Genomic DNA, 20049 nt, shown 5'->3' on the forward strand with positions numbered 1-20049 from the left:
GGAAGTACACACCACCCGATATTTCACCGGTTTTCGACTATTCGGATGTTTTGCTGGACATTGTTGTCGGGGGAGCTGTGGCGCTGATCAAACGCTTCAGGACGCGCAGACGGGGGAAGCGTGCCGGCGCGCTCGTCAAGCTCAGACAGCGCGGATTCAGGACGCCGTTGCCTAGCATCCATCTGGCGAACCTCCTGTTGAGGGGTACAACGGGGCTAAAGGTTGTAGATTTAAGTTGCAAATTAGATTTGCAAAAATTAATGCAAATATTTTGAGACAAAGGTCTTCTTAACAATTTTCAGTTTTGTTTAAGATAAAGCAACAGTTTTTAAATAACGAAAGAATATGTAAAAGTATGGCATTTGGGGTAAAAAGCGCCCCTGCTGTCATGGCTAAAAGGCACAGTAATTAACATGATAATTAATAGATGGCTGACTTTTCCATTTGTTGACATGACATGGTTAGATTCAAATGATTAATATAATATATTATGTTGGGTGTCCATATTAGAGATAATCACCATGTTTAGAATGAAACCATCATATTTAAAAACATGATATTAATCATATCATAAAATATAATTTGTTGTTACTGCTGTAAATATATATTCAATTATTACTGGATGTCCTTCAATGTTTTCATAATTTTTCCTTATTAAAATTATTTTGTTTCTGTATTTTAAAAATATATTTTTTTATATTAACATATTTTAATGACAGTATATTTATTGAACAAAAATGTATTCTTTTATTTTTCAAAATAAGCAAAAAATAGTAAAAAAAAATTATAAAGTGATTGTTTTGAACTAGTATTAACTTAGACTTTATTTAAAAAAAAAAAAAAACTATTTTAGCTGAAGTATTTGTATCAATACCGTGTGCCTTTTACACCGTGTGTGGGGTAAAATGCCCCCCCCTTGTCACCTCATACATTAATACGATTTTTAAACAAAATAAACAACTTGAATGATCTATTTTCACACAAAATCATCTGTTGCTCCATTAATATTCAATACAAACGTATATTTTTTTCTGCAATTATATATTTTGGGCGCAGTGAATAGCACATTTTTCTTAAGGTGTGCCTTTAGCCCCATTGTACCCTACTACTGTAAGGTTAACCTGCCTGCTTTAAATGTTTCAAAATGATTGACAGTTGAAAACATTAATTAGAAATTTAGAAAAGTAATCAAATGTAATTAGTTACATTACTTTATTAATTGAAATAGTTACACTACTTATTACATTTAAAATAGGGTAACTTGTAATCTGTAACCTATTACATTTCCAAAGTAACCTTCCAAACACTGGTAATGTTTTAAAGAAGTATCTTATGCACACCAAGGCTGCATTTATTTGATAAAAAATTAAGTAAAACCACTATTTTTTTATTTATACTGTGATGGCAAAGGTGAATTTATCTGAATTTTCAGCTGTAGAATTAATTTTATTTACAGAAAGCAAAAATAATTGATATTACACATACTCCATGTCAAAAGCTATAAAACTTAGTGTTGCAATAACCCTGGTCATTTTGCTTCTCTGAATGAGGATTTGCAGCAATAATATTATTATCCTTGTTTTAACTTGCTAAGTAAACTTCAGACCAACTTGCAAAGCACCATTATGTCATGTTATCTAAACTAATGATCTTAACTTTAGGGATAACCAAGCAAAAAGATTAATGATCAAAGTTGTCTTCAAGAATTAGTTAAAATACTGTGTAACTTTTTTTTACAATCTTTTCATGACTTTGTTTATAATGATTTGAAATAACAGTAACCAAAAAATAACATTTGTGAGTAGGTTTTGTGATGCTTTATTCAAGTCACTGATCCAGGTTATGGAGGTATTCATGTTATAAAAACACAGATTAAACAAGTCTCTATACAATCATCCCACAAAAACAGACATTGCAAAATTATGACTTAATATATCTATTCCTTCTTCTTTTTCTGCGTTTTCTTGAAGCACTTCCTGAAACAGAACATGCAGCTTTTGACAGTCACAAAAATAACAGTCACTAGAATGAGAAGGAGAAAGCCAATGACATCCAGAGAATGATACTGAATCCAGTTCAGCTCGTGGGCTGCAGGTCTGAGATGTGCTGCCCCTTTGTGTCTCATAACAAACTCAGTCCAGAACACAGCCAGGTCCAAAGGCTCAATGGGACGGTCCCTATGAATAGCTGAAAGCTCTGTTATCTTCTCCTTGTAGCTGTTGAGTCAAAGATGGAGGAAGTATGTTTAGATTTTGTTGTATACAAAACTACTGCAGTCCTTACAATAATCTACACTGAAAACATTTTGGTGTGTGGTATGCTTTGAAACAATTTTCACTCAGAAAATGCTAGTAAATTTCACAAATAATTAATTACAAAAGCAAAATTAAATTGAATGTGAAATTTTGAAGTAGAGAGACTAAAAAAAGGGTCGTTTTTACAGTGCAATACTCTAAATAAGGACTAATATTCCACTTTGAGTTCAATAATAAATGTGCCATGAATATAAACAATTGCATCAGTGCATAAACTGATTTCATGCACAGGCTAATCGTGATTATGTTTACCTTTTGTCATTGATGACCTTTCTCAATGCAACCAGCAGTTTTTCTGCGGTCAGATCATGGATACTCAGCGCTTCTGCAACTCCTCGAGACACTAAGCGCTGAACGTTATCCCCTTGGTCGCCAAACAGAGGAAGCATCACCATTGGCACCCCATTACAGATTCCTTCATAGATTCCATGTGATCCACCATGTGTAATGAAAGCCTTAACCTTAGGATGGCCTAAAGGAAAACACATTCAGTGTAATAGTGTGTTAGCAGTTGACGTGATGAAGTCAATTATAATATGGCATGATAATTCAAACATCATGTACTCTCTGCATACTCAGCGATGCCAAAAAAGCTAATTTCTATGAATAAAATGTCTTACAGGAGGGTTAGAGGGTCAAAGGAAAATATAAACATACCCAAGAGATCATTTTGTGGCAGCCACTTCATCAGTTTGACATTCTTTGGAGCATTTTCAGGGACTGGTCCAGTGTGCCTCCATAGCACCTACCAATCAAAGAGAATCATGAAGGTTAATAATATGCAGCCATGTAATCCTTAACATATGACAGATGACATGCATTATTTTGTATAACATTATTTTGTTTCACAAATATATGCCTGGCCTTACTTTGACCCAAAAATGTCCTTAAATGTGAGTTTAAATTTGCATTTAAGCGTTTAAAAGTAGTCTTTTATTGATTTATGTTTAAGTCTATCCTCACTTACCCTCTGAGGTATCTGCCTGAATGCCTCAAATAACTCTCTGGCTTTAGCCTCGGGTAACTGTGACACCATGGAGCCCAGAGTGAAGACCACAAACCCATGCTCTCCAGAACCGTTCACAAACTCCTCCAGCTCCTGCACAGAGAACAGATGTCAGCACTGAACACCGGCTTCATGTTCTAAGGACACAGTGGAGCAAGCTTTCACTGTAAACTCCCCTTCTTTTGTTTTGCTCACAGATATCCACATGAACTTGTATGTTCAAACTTTGAAAAGCAGCATAGGCTACTGCAACAATTAGCAATTTTATTATTTGACCTAACACTCTGAGTTCAAGTGTTTTAGTTATTAACATATAAACAGATCTACCTCTTGGTAAAATAAGAATTTACTCTGTTTGCTTACTCAACAGTGCACATCCATACAAAAAGCGTCTTCTTTCCCCTAGTGTTTCATACTGTAAACACTAAGGGGCACCTCATTGTTTCCATCCACCTTTTTTTATGCGCATTTTGGATTATCGCATTAAAAAAAACGCTGGATGGAAACACCAAGATGCGCATAAATTCTAAAAATGCGCATTAAAAAAACGTATGCGCACAACTGAATAGGATAAACTTTTTATCCAATGAGAAAAAATGCACATAAACTACGATGGAAACACATTTACCGAATAAATTCCACCATGCACATTGAAAAAGTCATGTGACTTTGCGCCATGAGACGGGATAATTTGACAAACAGCGGCCTGATCTTGTTCACAGCATCTATATGTTGTTTTGGTCGTTCGGAAATGCCTGAGCAAAGTCTGTCATCAAAGTATTTCTGTATAATTACTGTCTTACATGACTGCGTTCCCAAACAGCAGGCATCCACCTCTAAAAGCAATGACCGCATTTATTGTGTTACGTACTCTGCTCTCTCTGAAGCGCAAGTAATTTATTACATTTGAAAATTATTATATTCAGTGGTTTCTCCTAGTTTTCTTAGAGATATTTATTGCCAGTTTATCAGGAAGTGACGATTTTGTTCTCGTTGGAAACGGTGCTTTATTCGCAAATGTTTTATGCGCTATTCCAGTTTTTTGGAAGTTAAATTCACATCTTTGGATGGAAACATAGCTACTTCCTCTTAAAGATTATAGTGGTCAAAGTCGAAAGCATAAAAAAAAACATTGCCTGTAATTAAATTCATGCTGGTTTAGAAAATCACGCACAACATCTAAACTCCTAAACTGGCTCTCTGAGAGTTATGTTTAATGGAATTATACACATCTTCAGAAGTACAGTTTATGACCGTCGTGGATTGCAATTTGATATTTAAACATAGTTCATGATTGTGTAGGTTGGCACTCTTCAACAATGTCCTTACAGACAATCTCTGCATAACTGTAACTGTTTAATAAACATCATGTGATGCAACCAGTCTCTTTCAAAGTACATAGAACATCATGTGTTCTAATATTACTGCTCATAAATTCATGGCATCAGCCTGGACCAACATCTTCTAATTTGACCAACGGATCTAACCAGCCAGGCTTTGCGCATGGATTACATAGTGGGTAGAGTATAGTCCACTCTAGTTGTTCAGCCTGGTCTCATGTTTATACATAGGTACAGCCCAGCCAGCGTTAGAAAATGTATTGAATAATATCTTATTTAGTATCTAAATAGCCTACTGCAAACATGGCCTAAAAACTGCTCAAAGTTTTACACTGATGAATTTGCATCTTACCTTTGTCAGTGGGCCCTTCTTAGCACAGTTGATGCCCCCTATTTGGACCATATTTGGCATTTGGGGTTTGGGATACTCAAAGGTAAATTCGTACCTTAGAAGCCAGACTGCACCGTGACTTAATTGCTCTTTGTATGTAGTGTCCTTCTGCAGATATCTACTGGCCAGTTCATCAGTTCTAGCAAACAGTTTGCGGCATAGGAAAACATCAAAAACTGCCATAAGCGTGCTTTCTATTCTTTGAGGGAAAGTCATCTTATCTGTGTAACCAATGAAGAAGCGCGGGACAAAAGACAGAGGTGAGGGACACTGGGTGGCTTCCACATCAAGCAGACAGGGAATCATATGCAGGAAGTAAATGGCAGGGAGTGAGAAGGAATCGGCAATGATGGTGCCACAGGGCAGGAAAGGATCAGTGAGCAAAACATCAAATCCTGTTTCTCTAAAACTCTTCATCAGGGTCTTGTCATACAGCAGCCCTTCACAGGCTGTCACATGCATATTCAAGAACTGAATCAGGTTCCCTAAATTCTCAACAATATCAGTCAATTTTGGAGGCTTCTCAAATGCATTCTTCTCTTATGTTGTCCAAGTTGGCCTTCAGATCAGCATGGGTGTTGGGCACACGAAAATATTTAGTGGTGTAATTAGCAGACTTCCCAATCAGAACACTGGTTTCAGGGACCAGGACCACCATCTCATGACCCCTATGAGAATGCTCTTCCACCAGGATCTTCATGCTCAACCAGTAGCTGCCATCCACTGGCATGACAAGTACCTTCCCAGCCGGCACGGACCCCGAGGAGAACAAGCGTAGCAAAGCTAGAAGCCCCAGAGCGGGAACAGTCAGTGCTCTCACCACCAAAGAAATGTGTTTGAGAGTCTAAGATGATCCGGCATACAGTTAAAATAACTGTATTAAAATAATATGTCTTCACACTTTCATGATGCAGGTGGAAACCGTCAGATATTTACCAGTGGCTCCAACAAATGAATTGTACTTTTGAGTGTTGTCATGAATACCCAGAGATACTTGCTATCATAAAGTACAGATTCAGAATGCATCCATACCATACTTAACATCTGGTTATTAAAAAATTCTATGCACACTGAATTCAAATTTAATGCCATCATATTTATCATTGTCATCAACAATAACAACAGTCAAAGCCACAAATTACTAATAATGTCAAGAGATTACTACAAACACTGTAAGCCCTTATGAATTCAGCTAATGGTCTAATTAGTTTGGTACTAAAACTGGTTCACGCCAAATAGGTTTTCTCTCACTGTCTGTCTGTATGAAAGATGAAAGAATGTGGCTTTTTATATACACAGTATACTTGAGTGTCACCTACTGGTGCATCTATGCAATCTGCAGAAAGATTCATGGAAAATCCCCACCATTAATGCACAGACTGACAAATACAGACAAACAGAAAATGAAAACGTGACAAAAGTGAAGCGTCTCAGTGCTTTTGGACTAAATTGCTAAAAAATCTAAACCATACTACTCTTACTATTTCTGCTATATAATATGCCAGCAGAATAAGTAAGAGTAGTATAGGGTCCAGCATCTGCCATCTGTAGGCATCAGCAACAGCTTCTCTGCCCATACTTGTAGATCTTTAAGAGTCTTTTATGTGTTCTTCACAGATATATATATATATATATATAAAATTTATTTTTTATTTTTTTTGATAACCTTGCTTATCCAGTTGTTGCGTTTAAACTGACGGAATGCTAAAAAACCCAGTTCTACACTCAACTCATGCACGCGCACGCATTTCAAGAACTCTCTGTCACATGCTGAACACAACACCCCCCCCCCCCTAGAACTTGATGAACTTAATGAAACAAGTTTCAATGTGGCCCTCAAACCATAAGAGAGAAAAACATATAACACCTATGCATGAAAGTCTGTGATATAATCTTCCAGGTAGGTAGGACGAGCCCTTGCCCGGACTGGTCTACCTCCCAAAGTCAGCTGCTGGGGCATTTCCTGGTCATTTTGGATAACATCAAGCAATGGCTGAGAAGGGTGAGGGCCATCTGCTGACAGGAGTGGTGGCAGGTCAGGTCCTGGCTGTTGGGAGGGCTCCCCGAGCTGGAAATCTTGAGGTGCCTGGTATGACCATACCTGCACTGGTTCTGATTGTGGGACTGGGGAATTGACTCCTTGTGCTGCTCCTGCATTGGGCTCCGTTGCCCACGGCCCTTTTGTTGCTGTAAGAGGGATGGGCACTTTCTGCAATCTACTAGCATGCCAGCGCGAGCCGTCACTTAACAGAAATGTGGTGGATCCTAGCTGACGGACCACTTGGTGAGGTTCAGACCAAAACGATGCCATTTTACTGCTATGGTGAGGTCTGCGGACTCTCACCCAGTCCAGTACCTTGATGTCAGTATGCCTGACCTTGTATCTCTTATCGAAGTTATCCTTCATTCGCCCCTGGTTTGTAGTTACGGACAAGCCCTGTGCTCTGAGCCTGTCTAGGGGCAATTCCATCTCCTGGCCAAGCATGAGCAGAGCAGGTGAAGCTTGAGTGGTGCTGTGCTGGCTAGCCCTGTAGTGCAAAAAGGTTTGATTAAGTGCCATTTGAAATGAGTACCCCTGGACCAGATGCGCCCGAATTCCATTCTTAAGGCTCTGATTAAACCTTTCCACCCCACCGTTTGCCTGGGGATGGTAGAGTGCGACACGAATATGCTGAATTCCCTTATTGCTGAGGAAGTTGGAGAATTCTGCAGAAATTAACTGGGGCCCGTTTTCAGTTGTTATGGCATGGAGCATACCCCAACGAGCAAAGAGACTGTCCAGTATCTGCGTGATAATCTGTGATTAGTCTGTAACTGTCCCTGCCGGTACTACCTCAGGCCATTTGGAATGGAGATCGTAGATGACAAATACTAAGTGCTGATGAGGAGTGCTTACTGACTCCATGAAAATGCAATAGTGCTGATGTAGGAATTCCATGGTGTAAGAAATTATAGTCTGCCTCAACCTAACTTCCACTCCAAATTGTGTATTAAACTATGCTCCTTTCCCTACAAAGAGCTTAATTATCATATAGATAGTTCTTTCCGATCTTAATCATATGTAAATAGTACCTCCGGAGCGATAATTTGTCACTTATAGCGTGGGAGCAGCAGCAGGCCGTCAAGAACCATCTGCTGACAAAAAGGGTACATAAAAGAACCGCTATGGATTCTGTTTAATCTTATCACCTTAACATTTGGTTGTTCCCACTTGAGTCTACCGAAGATGTGGGAACGGAAGGCTATCACTTTCATTGTCATCCGCAATTTACATTTAAAACGAAACTTAATTTACATGTTGAGCGGGAAGTTGAACGTAAGACAGTATAAAATGATTGAGCTTAGGATGTTCGGGGTTCAGTCTGACTCCGTTGAACCCAAGGTACTACATGTACTTTGTCACTACTATTCTGTAATAAAAGTTATTCTTCATCAAGATCTTCGACGTCTTCACTTTTTCTTACAATGGTTTATTATTAAAAGTTTTATTATTGTTATTATTTGCATTAACAGTAAAGGCTTATCAGTAAGTGCATTACACATATGTAAAATGTACGTGCCAATGTGAAAGATTTGCATTTTGTGCACCAGACAACATAGAACAACTGAGAATGACTGTTCATTAACATCTTACCTTTGTCAGTGGACCCTTCTTAGCACAGTTGCTGCCCCCTATTTGGACCATGTTCGGCATTTGGGGTTTGGGATACTCGAAGGTAAATTCGTACCTTAGAAGCCAGACTGCACCGTGACTTAATTGCTCTTTGTATGTAGTGTCCTTCTGCAGATATCTACTGGCCAGTTCACCAAAGCTGGCAAAAAGTTTGTGGCCTAAGTTCGGGACAGATGACAAATAGTAAGCGCTGATGAGGAGGAACTCCATCCATGGCCATGGTCAAGGAAATGGACCGTGGTGTGTGAGACAGACAGATCGCATTTGCTGTGTGGGTGCATCCACCAGGGGGCGCGCATCAGCGAGAAGCGAGGAGCAATTAGTGGCTGCCTTCACCTGTAAGCGCAATTTCTACGCCTTTATCTAGTGTTAATTCGTCGGGTTCCAGCAACAGTTTCTCCTGAGTCTTGTCACACAATATCCCTTCAATAAACTGATCACGGACGATCTGATCTGGAAGAGTCCCATAATTGCATGAGCGTGCCATGTCTCGCAGATTAGTTACATAGTTTTGCATGGACTCACCTGGACGCTGCAGCCGTTTACGAGCCATTAAGCCATCCTCGTTGCCAATGTTGTGTTTACACTGATGGAATGCTAACCAACTCAGTTCTACACGGGAACTTGAACGGATGCTTCTTTTTCCTTTATTCACTTTCTGTCTGCCGCGTGCAACTCATGCACGCACACACATTTCAAGAACTCTCTGTCACATGCCGAACACAACATCAGTCATACTGGAAATTTACATGTCGCTGGTTATTTTCTATTTCAGGATAACTACAGAGATTAAACAAAACAAGTTGTTGTTTTTTTAATCAAATTACATCCACACATACAGCACTTACTAGTATATTCCTATTAAGAACTGAACAATAATGACTCACTTGTGACAGAGGTTTGGGTTTCTGGCTAACTGTTGCTCCAATCATCACCATGTTAGGCATCACTGGACGTGGGAATTCTACAGCAAAGTCGAAACGCAAAAACCAGAGAGCTGCATGGCTCATGATCTCCACCATCGATGCTTTTCTCTTAAGTACATGTGAGGCGATCTCATCTGCACGAGCAAACATGCGTTCACAAGCCATGGGCTGGAGCAGAGTCCTTACCAGATTCACACTTCTTTGCCAAAGATTCATGCGGTCAGTAAAATGAGTAAAAGCTTGTGGAACATAAGAAGCTGGAGCTGGACATTGACTGGAAAGAGTATCGACACCACAAGGATGGTTTATTAGCATATAAACAGCTGGAATGGAGAGATATTCACCAGCTATAGCTCCAACAGGCTCAAATGGATCTGTGAGAATCGCATCAAAGTTGTACTCTTGCAGTTTCTTCATCAAGTCCTTGTTGAAGAGCAGACCCTCTGTATTCCTCAATATAAACATCTGCAGAACATCCAGTGAGATGATGAACGCCTAAAACTTGGTCAGGTCTGTAGAGATATCAATGCTCAGAATGGTGTTGAATTCATCTGCTATGCTCGCTTTTAATTCAGCCTTGGTGTAGTTCACTGGATATGTCAAAGTGGTGGTATGCTCTGAAGGACCCATGCTCAGACTTGCCTCTGGGATGACAACCACCACCTGGTTTCCTCTCCTCCCCAGCTCCTCCACAATAGGCTTCATCCCCAACCAGTGACTGCCATCTGATGGTATAACCAACAGTTTCCCAGCTTCAGCTGAACTAGAAAGTAAGAGACCCAAGAGCAACCACAAGCTAGCCATTTTATCAGTGGTGTGAAGGACAGTGGCAGTTGAAAGAGATCAAGGAAGAAAAACACTCATGCAGTGTAACCACACAGGTTAAAGTACCATCTTAAAATGAGTCGGGACAAGGTTCAAAAGGGTGGCGATATTTACAGATAGAAGGATGTGCTCAGTCCTATGGCACTGAAGCAATATATGCATCTCAATCACTAATAAATGTTTGTGGATTATTTATGTTTATGCACAAAGGAGAACTTCCCATGGAACGTTTCTTCCCAATTAACACGTGTACATTTATGATTTTGTTCTTATGCTTGTCCCAGTGAATTTGGAGTATTCTAAATTAGATCTTGGTTGTCCTGACACTGAACATTGTGTGATGTAAAATGCCAGGGACAGTAAACATTAAAAATGCTCTTTCAAAGTTATTTCAATCATGTCAAAATAGCCTTCTGCATACATGATCTAAAACCCTGAAAAACCTGCATTGATGAATTTTCACAGAATATAAACAATCTTTCTGATCTGACTCCATGAAAATGCAATAGTGCTGATGTAGGAATTCAATGGTTTATTATTAAAAGTGTTATTATTGTTATTATTTGCATTGACAGTAAAGTGTTATCAGTAAGTGCATTACACATATGTAAAATGTACGTGCCAATGTGAAAGATTTGCATTTTGTGCACCAGACAACATAGAACAACTGAGAATGACTGTTCATTAACATCTTACCTTTGTCAGTGGACCCTTCTTAGCACAGTTGATGCCCCCTATTTGGACCATATTTGGCATTTGGGGTTTGGGATACTCGAAGGTAAAGTCGTATCTTAGAAGCCAGACTGCACCGTGACTTAATAGCTCTTTGTACGTTGTGTCTTTCTGCAGATATCTACTGGCCAGTTCACCAAAGCTGGCAAAAAGTTTGTGGCATACGTACTTTTCGAAAACTGTCATAAGCATGTTTCTTACTCTCTGAGGAAAAGTCATCTTATCTGAGAAACCAGTGAAGAAGCGAGGGACAAAAGATGGAGGTGAGGGACACTGGGCAGCTGCCTCATCAAGCCGACAGGGAAGTCCATGCAAGAAGTAAACGGCAGGGAGTGAGAAGGAATCGGCAATGATGGTGCCACAGGGCAGGAAAGGATCAGTGAGCAAAACATCAAATCCTGTTTCTCTAAGACTCTTCATCAAGGACTTGTCATACAGCAGCCCTTCACAGGCTTTCACCTGCATATCTGTGAACTGCATCAGGGTCCCCAGATTTACAATGATGTCAGTCAACTGCGGCGGCTTCTCAAGTGCATTCTTCCTTATGTGGTCCAAGATAGCATTTAGTTCAGCAAGGGTGTAAGGCACACGAAAAGATTTAGTGGTGTAATTACCAGACTTCCCAATCAGAATACTGGTTTCAGGAACCAGGACCACCATCTCATGACCCCTCTGAGAAAGCTCTTCCACCAAGATCTTCATGCTCAACCAGTGGCTGCCATCCACTGGCATGACAAGTACCTTCCCAGCCTGCACGGGCTCCGAGGAGAACAAGCATAGCAAAGCTAGAAGACCCAGAGCGGGAACAGTTAGTGCTCTCACCATCTTTGTAATATTCGTACAGCTCCAGCAGAAATACAACACATTTAAGAGGATTGGGGATGTTTTCAAAAGAGGAGGGACCTCAAAACTAGACAAAAGGGGAGTGGGTTTTGATAGGTCACTGGCAGCATGTGTGTACAGCACATCGAATGAACGCAGACTTTTATGCTCTGTCATGATGCCACTGCACTGCAGATTAAAGTCTCAAAAGTGGGTTAAATGCAACTCTGGGTTAATGATTTCAGGAAAGTACTAGCATATAACAACTTTCAAAGGACTTATTAGAGATTACTTTGTTCATTCAAAGGTAAATAAGACCAAATGTCTGTAACAGATTAATCATGCTTTTGGGTAGTTGCACCACATGAACCAAACTAACTTTGTCTTATCATAAAAAGGTCAGCTTATCTGATATTTCAAGAGACTTTTGACCTTTATACACAGTCACGAGGGTCTGCAGGGGTCGTCTTTATGATATGATATTCTGTTTATTTTTTTCTGCATGTAGATTGATCTAAACTATTTGAATTCATCATGAAATCAAACTTGACGGTTCTTATTTTTTATTAAATATTTCAGTATATTTACTATAAACAATTTATCTCTAATGACGTGTTTACTGGCATGAGGGTGGGACAACCTGTCTCTCACATAAGATCACGGCAATAGCAAACGACAATGACCAGCCGATCCAATCAAATTAATAAAAATAAGTAAATTATGTAATGTTAACAAACAAAACCAAGTATTACCTATATTTTCCAATGGTTGTTTTTCCTCACAAATGTTTATAAAACCATACATTATTCCTTTTCTTTTGTTTTCATAAGTGAAGAGTTTGTTAGAGGCTACAGTTATTGCTTTTATCTTTACCTTTTTACATAAATAGTGGCATGCTACTCTCAAAACAATTCTGCAAATCACTATGGATTGGCAGTAGTAGGATTACCTCACATCTCGTGCAAATTCAGTGATTATTCCCAGCTCCTCCCTATACACATAAGAACACAAGACAGTCATGCAAATTCATGAACTTTCACATAGGGGAGGTCTGTGGCATGAGGGGCTTAGCGGCCAAAAGCACACAACTCAGAGTGAAAAAGTGCTGAAAGATGCTTTTACACATGATGACCTGTTTGCTACTCAATCATTCTTTTATAATTAAAATACCTACAATCTGACAAAGCACTTTCATGATGCAGGTGGATATTTACCAACGGCTTTAGATCATTCTCCTAAAATGTACTTTTAAAGGTCGTCATGAATACTCAGAGATCCTAGCTAGCAGTATAGAATGCATACACACCCTAACATCAAATTAAATGTCTCTTTTCACTCTGGATATTTGTCATACAAATATTATGTAATGTCATCATATTTTTCTAATGCTTACTACAAATACTCTAAGACCTTATAAATTCAGCGGTTCTAATTAGTTTTACTAAAATCTCCCATTTAGGTTGTTGTCCTTGTTTATTTAAAACATTAAAGAATGTAGTTATTTTTTTTTATATACTTTAGAACTCAGACAAGAGTGTCGTTGTTGTTCTAAATGTCAACACGGCTCATATTCAGCTGTGGTAAAGAGGCCATAGCTAATAACACCCATGTGTCACAGTCTTGCTGTGCCAGAGAACAGGCAGGACGACGAGGATGCAGGATACAAGAACACTTTAATAAATTCACAATAGGAGCACCCGCACAGGGTAACATTCACAATAACTGACAAACTAGAAACACAATGGACAGGAACTGATATAGGGTGGATAACGAGGGGCAGACAGGTGAGCACACTGAGGTGATTAACTAATAATGAGAACAGGAACATCCAAATAAGGACACAGAGGGAGAAACCAGAATCTACAGTCCACAGGGGTGTGACAGGGGGCGGGCACCCTGGTGGATCAGGGAGCCATGGCGGAGCAGGCAGTTCGGGTTGCCATGGCGGGTCAGGGGCCTCGGGAGGCCATTTGAGGCTTTGAGGGCGCTCTGGAGGAGCGGGCACTTGAGGGCTGGACAGGACCAGCGAAGACAAAGGCGACGAAATAGAGCTGAACGGGACCAGCGGAGGCGAAGGAGGCTCAGAGCAGCGTGATAGCGTGGTTTCTGGGGTGAGGACGGGTGCCGAGAACCCCGGGGGCAGCGCCATGTCCATTATCGCCGCCTGACACGCTGGAGCGAGCTCTGGGGCTGGAGCCCTTCCAGGGCTTCACTGGGGATCTGGAGCCCTTCCTGGGCTTAAATGGGGATCAGGAGCACCTTCCTGGGCTTAACCGGGGATCCGGAGACCTCCGTGGGCTATATTCGGTATCAGGAGCCCTTCCTGGGCTTAACTGGGGATCAGGAGCCCTCCGTGGGCTGAACTGGGGATCAGGGCAGCGCTTACGTGGTGATGGCACTGGAGAGTGCTCTGGAGGAGCAGGCACAGCAAAGCGCTTTCGAGGAGCTGGCACTGGAGTGAGTTTTGGGACTGGAGCTGGCACTGGGGGGCGCTCTATAGACGATGGAGGGCTGGACGGAACCAGCGGAGACGACTGAGACTCAGAAGACGAAGGAAAACTTTCTAGAGCCAATTCTGGGGTAAGGATAGGAGCAGTGAACTCTAGGGGCAGCGCCATGTCCAGCAACGCTGAGAGGCCCGCAGGCATGCGTCGGCGGCGACCGGCGATCTCGACTTCAGAGCAGCCAGCGATCGATACCTCCAATCAGCCGGCGCTCTACGGACCAGAACCAGCTGCATTCTCCTACACAGCTCGTTAGCCATCATTTGTGTTGGGTCAGTTATTCTGTCACGGTCTTGCTGTGCCAGAGAACAGGCAGGACAACGAGGATGCAGGATACAAGAACACTTTAATAAATTTTGGACAAGTACTTTTACTCTACTCACACTACATTTTTTGGAAGGTAATGGTACTTTTACTTGAGTATATTTTTTCAGTACTCTTTCCACCACTGATTATTACTACTATTATTATTATTGTTGTTGTTGTTGTTGAAAACAGCTGAGTAGAATTTTTTCAGGTTTCTTTGATGAATAGAAAGTTCAGAAGAACAGCATTTATCTGAAATAGAAATCTTTTGTAACATTATAAATGAATTTATCTTCACTTTTGATCAATTTAAAGCATCCTTGCTAAATAAAAGTATTCATTTCTTCATTCAAGGAGTAGCGTATAGTGAACCGTAGATCGGACAGTGACTGACTGAAAGGAGCGTGCTTTTGAAGGTGGCTTGATTGGTGGCAGTATCAGCACTTGAGGGCACTCTGGAGGAGCGGGCACTTGAGGGCGCTCTGAAGGCGCGGGCACTTGAGGGCTGGACAGGACCAGCGAAGACAAAGGCGACGAAATAGAGCTGAACGGGACCAGCGGAGGCGAAGGAGGCTCAGAGCAGCGTGATAGCGTGGTTTCTGGGGTGAGGACGGGTGCCGAGAACCCCGGGGGCAGCGCCATGTCCATTATCGCCGCCTGACACGCTGGAGCGAGCTCTGGGGCTGGAGCCCTTCCAGGGCTTCACTGGGGATCTGGAGCCCTTCCTGGGCTTAAATGGGGATCAGGAGTCCTTCCTGGGCTTAAATGGGGATCAGGAGCACCTTCCTGGGCTTAACCGGGGATCCGGAGACCTCCGTGGGCTATATTCGGTATCAGGAGCCCTTCCTGGGCTTAACTGGGGATCAGGAGCCCTCCGTGGGCTGAACTGGGGATCAGGGCAGCGCTTACGTGGTGATGGCACTGGAGAGTGCTCTGGAGGAGCAGGCACAGCAAAGCGCTTTCGAGGAGCTGGCACTGGAGTGAGTTTTGGGACTGGAGCTGGCACTGGGGGGCGCTCTATAGACGATGGAGGGCTGGACGGAACCAGCGGAGACGACTGAGACTCAGAAGACGAAGGAAAACTTTCTAGAGCCAATTCTGGGGTAAGGATAGGAGCAGTGAACTCCAGGGGCAGCGCCATGTCCAGCAATGCTGAGAGGCCAGTGGCCGGCGGGCATGCGTCGGCGGCGGCTGGCGATCTCGACTTCGGAGCAGCCGGCGATCGATACCTCTAATCGGCCGGCGCTCTACGGACCAGAACCAGCTGCCTTCTCCATCACAGCTCATTAGCCATCCTTTGTGTAGGGTCAGTTATTCTGTCACGGTCTTGCTGTGCCAGAGAACAGGCAAGACGACGAGGATGCAGGATACAAGAGCACTTTAATAAATTCACAATAGGAGCACCCGCACAGGGTAACATTCACAATAACTGACAAACTGGAACACAATGGACAGGAACTGATATAGGGTGGATAACGAGGGGCAGACAGGTGAGCACAATGAGGTGATTAACTAATAATGAGAACAGGAACAACCAAATAAGGACACAGAGGGAGAAACCACAATCTACAGTCCACAGGGGTGTGACACCATGTTGATATTCAGACTAACGGCACGATTGCGAGCTTTAATTCATGTAATTGAAGTAATGTAATTCATGGTGAGCAATGTAAATTTTAATCACAATATTACCAGTAAAAGTTGCGCATCTCAGAGAAACATGCAGCTTTGGCGTTTCTGAGTGAAAATGTGTTCTGAATCGATTTAATTCATTATTCAGTCAGTCACTTGTCGCCACCTACTGGCGTATCTATGCATCCTGCAGAAAGAATCAGTGAGAAATCCCACCACTGACACAGACAAGTGCAAGGTCAAATCAAAATGCCATACTTCTATTACCATATAAACAAAAAAGTAGTATGGTAGTGTCCAGCATCTGCCACCAGTAGGATTCATCCATATTTATAGATCTTTGAGATTCTTGTACAACTAACTGAAAATGTATGTTTTTCTGGTTCTTATTAAAAGTTGTTGACAGAGATTAAGAATTAAGAAATATATACTGTATACACATCCAGCTACAGCACATGTAAAGCCTCTTAAGAACCCAAACATACACTTGCCTCTGGGATGACAACCACCACCTGGTTTCCTCTCCTCCCTAGCTCCTCTACAAAAGGTTTCATCCCTAACCAGTGACTGCCATCTGATAGTAGAACCAACAGTTTCCCAGCTTGAGCTAAATCAAAGACATACAGACTTAGGAGCACCCACACACCAGCCAATCTATCAGTGGTATAAAGTACAGCAGCAGAAGATTAAGCAAGCAGAACACAGTTCTATTGTCCATTTTAAAGTACCATCTTAAAATGAGTCAGGAGTCAGAACTGGTTTCAAAGGGGTGGTTAAGTCTGCAGCTAGTAGGATATGCTCAGCTAAATATGGTATTGAAGCAATTAATGGGTCTCATTCCCTAATAGTTATTTAATTATTTGTATTTATACTCACAAAAGGACTTCCCATGAAATTTCTGCCGAATTTACAACACGTGTGTTCACATGAATTTGTTCTTAACCTCCTTCTAATGTTAAAGGAGCATTCTAAACAAGCAACTGCATGCCAGAAGTAAGTAATTCGCATAAAACATGCCCAAACATCATCATATAAGGGCTTTCTGACCTTTAGTCACTCTCGACAAACGTGACACTGTGGCACTCACAGCCAAGCTGCGCCTTTCTCAAAACAAGAAGCATCTTTTCTACTGTTGTAGGTGCTTGTAGTTTGGACCTCTTATTAACCAGCTGTACATTTGTAATATACGTATTTTCATGCAGGGAAAACTAGGAGCCTGAGCTATTATTCACCTTTTCTTACTTTATTCCATATATAAGGAAATATTATATATAGCTATTTAATCTTAATTTAAATATGTTCTATCTTAACCCGTTAATAAGCCCACAGAGAGTGTGTGATGTTTGTTTTGTATGTAGTTACATATTAAAACAGCCTACATTTAAATCAGTAAAACAAATCTATTTGTCTCATATATTTTCACCAATATAAATGCAAACGTACAGGATGTCCCTGTTTGTTGCTGCCGTGTGGTTTGAGTTTGAGCTCCGTCAAGTTTTACACAAGCTTCAGTCTGGATCCAGAACACGATGCAACCCCTCAGAGGACCTCAGATGATGCCAACCCTGAAACAACATACAGAACTACCACATTTTGCTATAAGTTTGATTGCATCATATAATAATTGCTGTTAATATTATTCATCGTCTGTTTTATTACGTCTTATATTGATTTTTCTGTACTGCTGGTTCGTCTGGTCAGAGGAGAACTGGCCCCCCGACTGAGCCTGGTTTCTCCCAAGGTTTTTTTTCTCCATTCTGTCACTGATGGAGTTTTGGTTCCTTGCCGCTGTCGCCTCTGGCTTGCTTAGTTGGGGACACTTCATTTCCAGCGTTATCGTTGACATAATTGCAAAGATATTATTTAAACTGAACTGAGCTGGATGTTGACATCACTGAATTCAATGATGAACTGTCTTTAACTGAAAAATGAGAGTTTACTATTGTCATTTTGCATTATTGACACTATTTTCCTAATTAATGCTGTTCAGTTGCTTTGTCACAATCTGTATTGTTAAAAGCGCTATATAAATAAAGGTGACTTGACTTGACTTGACTTAAATATGATGCTCAGTTGTTTCCTTTATCTACTGTAGCTTTTTTAGAGAGGAAACAATAAATTTAAGATTTTAATACTTTTTAAATTTTAGAACAAATGCAAGAACTGTGATTATATTGCACTAACATATTTTCCTCAACACTGGGCTGTAAGGTTATAAAAAACGTTGTGTAATTTAATATGCCCCACTCCAGCTAGATCTTCTAATCAGCTATCATGGTAACATGTGCTCAAGTTAGGAAATAGTTAACTAACAGCATATTAAGGAGGAGGCGTCAACCTTCAACAAATCTGTACTTTGCCTCAGTGTCCAGAAATAGACAGACGTTTTAATATTATTGTAGATAGAGATGTTTCAAGAGAATGTGTATTTTTGCTCTGTCTGAAAAAACTCAAACAGTTTACCTCAGCCCATTACATGCCATTAATTCAAACAAAACAATGTAAATGGCATAGGTTTTGGTGCTGGTTTGAGGTTTGCTGGCTATTTTTTACAGTCCATGACAATGACAGACAAGGACTGAGAAACATCATATGAAAAAGAGAGCTACGGCACTCGGGCACTGGTAATTTGCATGCAAATTAGAGCTTACTTGTGACAATGGTTTTGGCTTCTTGGTTGACATTCCTCCAATCATCACCATGTTAGGCATCAATGGTCGTGGAAATTCAAAGGCAAAGTCAAAACGCATAAACCAGAGAGCTGCGCGGCTCATGATCTCCATAATTGATGTTTGTTTCTGAAGTACACGTGAGGCGATCTCATCTGCTTCAGTATGCATGTATTTACAAGCCATGGGCTGCAGCAGAGTCCTTACCAGGTTGACACACCTCTGCCACAAATTCATCTTGTCTGTAAAGTGGGTATTACGCTGTGGAACATAAGAGGGTGGACTTGGGCATTGGCTGGCAAGAGCGTCGACACCACAAGGAAGGTTTATTTGCATATAAATAGCTGGAATGGAGAGATATTCACTAACAATAACCCCAACAGGTTCAAACGGGTCGGTGAGAATCGCATCAAAGCTGTAGTCTTGAAGCTTCTTCATCAAGTCCTCTTTAAAGAACAGACCCTCTGCGTTCCTTATTATGAACCTTTGAAGAAGGTGCATTTGGTAAAAGAAAAGCAGGAACTTGGACAGGTCAGAAGAGAGGTCGGTACTCAGAATTTCAGTTAAATTGCCTTCCAATAGTTTATGTAGTTCAGCCTTGGTGTAGTTCACTGGATATGTCAGAGTGGTGGTATGCTCTGAAGGACCCATGCTCAGACTCGCCTCTGGGATGACAACCACCACCTGATTTCCTCTCCTCCCCAGCTCCTCCACAATAGGCTTCATCCCCAACCAGTGACTGCCATCTGATGGTATAACCAACAGTTTCCCAGCTTCAGCTGAACCCAAGAAGAGACCCAGAAGCAACCACAGTCCAGTCATTTTATCACTGGTATATATATATATATATATATATATATATATATATATATATATATATATATATATATATATATATATATTCTCTC

General features: G+C 41.1%; 1 protein-coding gene and 2 pseudogenes across 3 annotated transcripts in view; all 3 read right to left on the minus strand.

The window, feature by feature from the left end:
• Positions 1 to 1802: 1802 nt before the first annotated feature.
• Positions 1803 to 20049, minus strand: part of LOC107556441 (UDP-glucuronosyltransferase 1-5-like) — a 24542-nt gene continuing 6295 nt past the window's right edge. For 2 of the 3 annotated variants that reach the window (XM_016239563.1, XM_016239562.1), the window contains exons 2-5: positions 3283 to 3414; positions 2973 to 3060; positions 2568 to 2787; positions 1803 to 2216 (exon numbers count right to left, since the gene is read on the minus strand). In XM_016239563.1, coding sequence (XP_016095049.1) covers positions 1937 to 2216; positions 2568 to 2787; positions 2973 to 3060; positions 3283 to 3414 — 720 coding nt within the window. In that variant the 3' untranslated portion in view covers positions 1803 to 1936. Of the gene's footprint in view, positions 2217 to 2567; positions 2788 to 2972; positions 3061 to 3282; positions 3415 to 19123; positions 19973 to 20049 lie in introns of those variants that run through there. The other variant, XM_016239564.1, reaches the window with a different exon arrangement.
• Positions 8890 to 10595, minus strand: LOC107556442 (UDP-glucuronosyltransferase 1-5 pseudogene; annotated as a pseudogene).
• On the minus strand, positions 10674 to 12033 carry LOC107556443 (UDP-glucuronosyltransferase 1-1 pseudogene; annotated as a pseudogene).

Source organism: Sinocyclocheilus grahami, unplaced genomic scaffold (genome assembly GCF_001515645.1).
Source record: "Sinocyclocheilus grahami isolate Dianchi unplaced genomic scaffold, SAMN03320097.WGS_v1.1 scaffold568.1, whole genome shotgun sequence".
NCBI classification, from domain to species: Eukaryota; Metazoa; Chordata; class Actinopteri; order Cypriniformes; family Cyprinidae; genus Sinocyclocheilus; species Sinocyclocheilus grahami.